The 1354-nt window shown below is 55.2% G+C and overlaps 1 gene segment (V, D, J or C); it reads left to right on the top strand.

Moving 5' to 3' along the window:
* Window positions 1-284: 284 nt before the first annotated feature.
* Window positions 285-1034, top strand: LOC106001600. The segment is given in 2 exon segments: window positions 285-315; window positions 625-1034. Coding segments are annotated over 2 exon segments (441 nt in total).
* The last annotated feature ends 320 nt before the right edge of the window (window positions 1035-1354 follow it).

Raw genomic sequence — 1354 nt, 5'->3', positions numbered from 1 at the left:
CACTTGGTCCACAAGGATTCTCCTGCTTCTGCATGCTTGTTCTTTCTCTTTCCCTCCCCTGACACTCATTGGATCTACTTCCTGATCAAGGTTCCAAGGTTCTGTGTATGTACGTATATGTGTGTTTGTTTATATATGTGTGCTTGTATATTGTGGGCATGTATGTACCTGTGAGGTGTGTGTACAGGTATGTGTAGGTGTGTATTTGTTTGTGTGATAATGAAAGACACTGTTTGCGTTCACACATTACATATCTAGATGAAAAATCAGGTCTTTCAGCATGAATGCCCCTTGGTAATTGCAAGGACCAGGGAGGTGAGGCTGTGGTCACAGGGCTGAGTCTCTAGAGATGAGTAGTCACCTCCTCCCAGGGAACAGGTGACAGGGGAATGAGGACTGTAGTCTAGAGACCCGCGGTCACCTCATAACAGGGGGACAGGGGACAGGGATGCTGCCCCTCGTATGCAGCCATAAGCAGGGTGCCCCCACATGCAAATTCCCGCATACACACCCGGAGAAGTCGCACCCTTGCTTAAATTCAGCCTCTTCTACACTCTGGAAATGCTGTCTGTGCATGACAGACGTGGCCTTGTGAACGTGGAGCAGGTTTGCTTCTGCTGGCAGCTCACAGCGGTGGTGACTTGGGACTGGGCAAGAGCGTGGAATGCGGCGTCTGGGCCGAGACGCAGCTGCTCCTCTGTCCACAGCTGTCCCAGGTGCAGCTGCAGGAGTCAGGCCCTGGCCTGCTGAGGCCCGTGCAGACGCCGTCCCTCTCCTGTGCAGTCTCTGGTGACTCCGTCAGCATGGTGACTGCGGAGCTGGACCCGACAGGCCTCAGGGAAATGCTGGAGTGGACTGGACACATCTATAAACATGGGAGTACCGCGTACAGCCCGAGCCTCCAGAGCAGAGTCACCATGCCAGTGCACACCTCCAAGGACCAGTGTTCCCTGCAGCTGAGCTCTGTGACCACGGAGGACACGGCCTTGCACTACTGTGTAGGACACACTGAGGAGACCGGGTGTGAGCCCTGACACAAGCCTGCCGCAGAGACGCACAGGACCCTCAGGGATGCCCAGCACACCCCAGCCCAGAGTCCATCCAGAACACAGCCTGCAGCCCAGGGCTGGTGTCACCATCTGGCTGCCCTCTGTCCAGCCAACTGCCAGGGATCCCGTCTGGATCTGGAGGCTGCCACTCCGTGGCGTCTCTGAGTTCACAATGTGATCATGTTGTTATGATCTTTAAACGATAAAGCATATTCCCACATCAATTAGACCAGTGCATCGCCCTGGAAATGGCAACGACCCAGCCGTGGTCCCCAGGACCTGAGGAAGGCCAGGGGACCTGACAA

Source organism: Dipodomys ordii, unplaced genomic scaffold (genome assembly GCF_000151885.1).
Source record: "Dipodomys ordii isolate 6190 unplaced genomic scaffold, Dord_2.0 Scaffold330, whole genome shotgun sequence".
Classification (NCBI taxonomy): domain Eukaryota; kingdom Metazoa; phylum Chordata; class Mammalia; order Rodentia; family Heteromyidae; genus Dipodomys; species Dipodomys ordii.
Note: the sequence above shows the minus strand (reverse complement) of the source record. Positions and strands in the feature narration are given on the sequence as shown.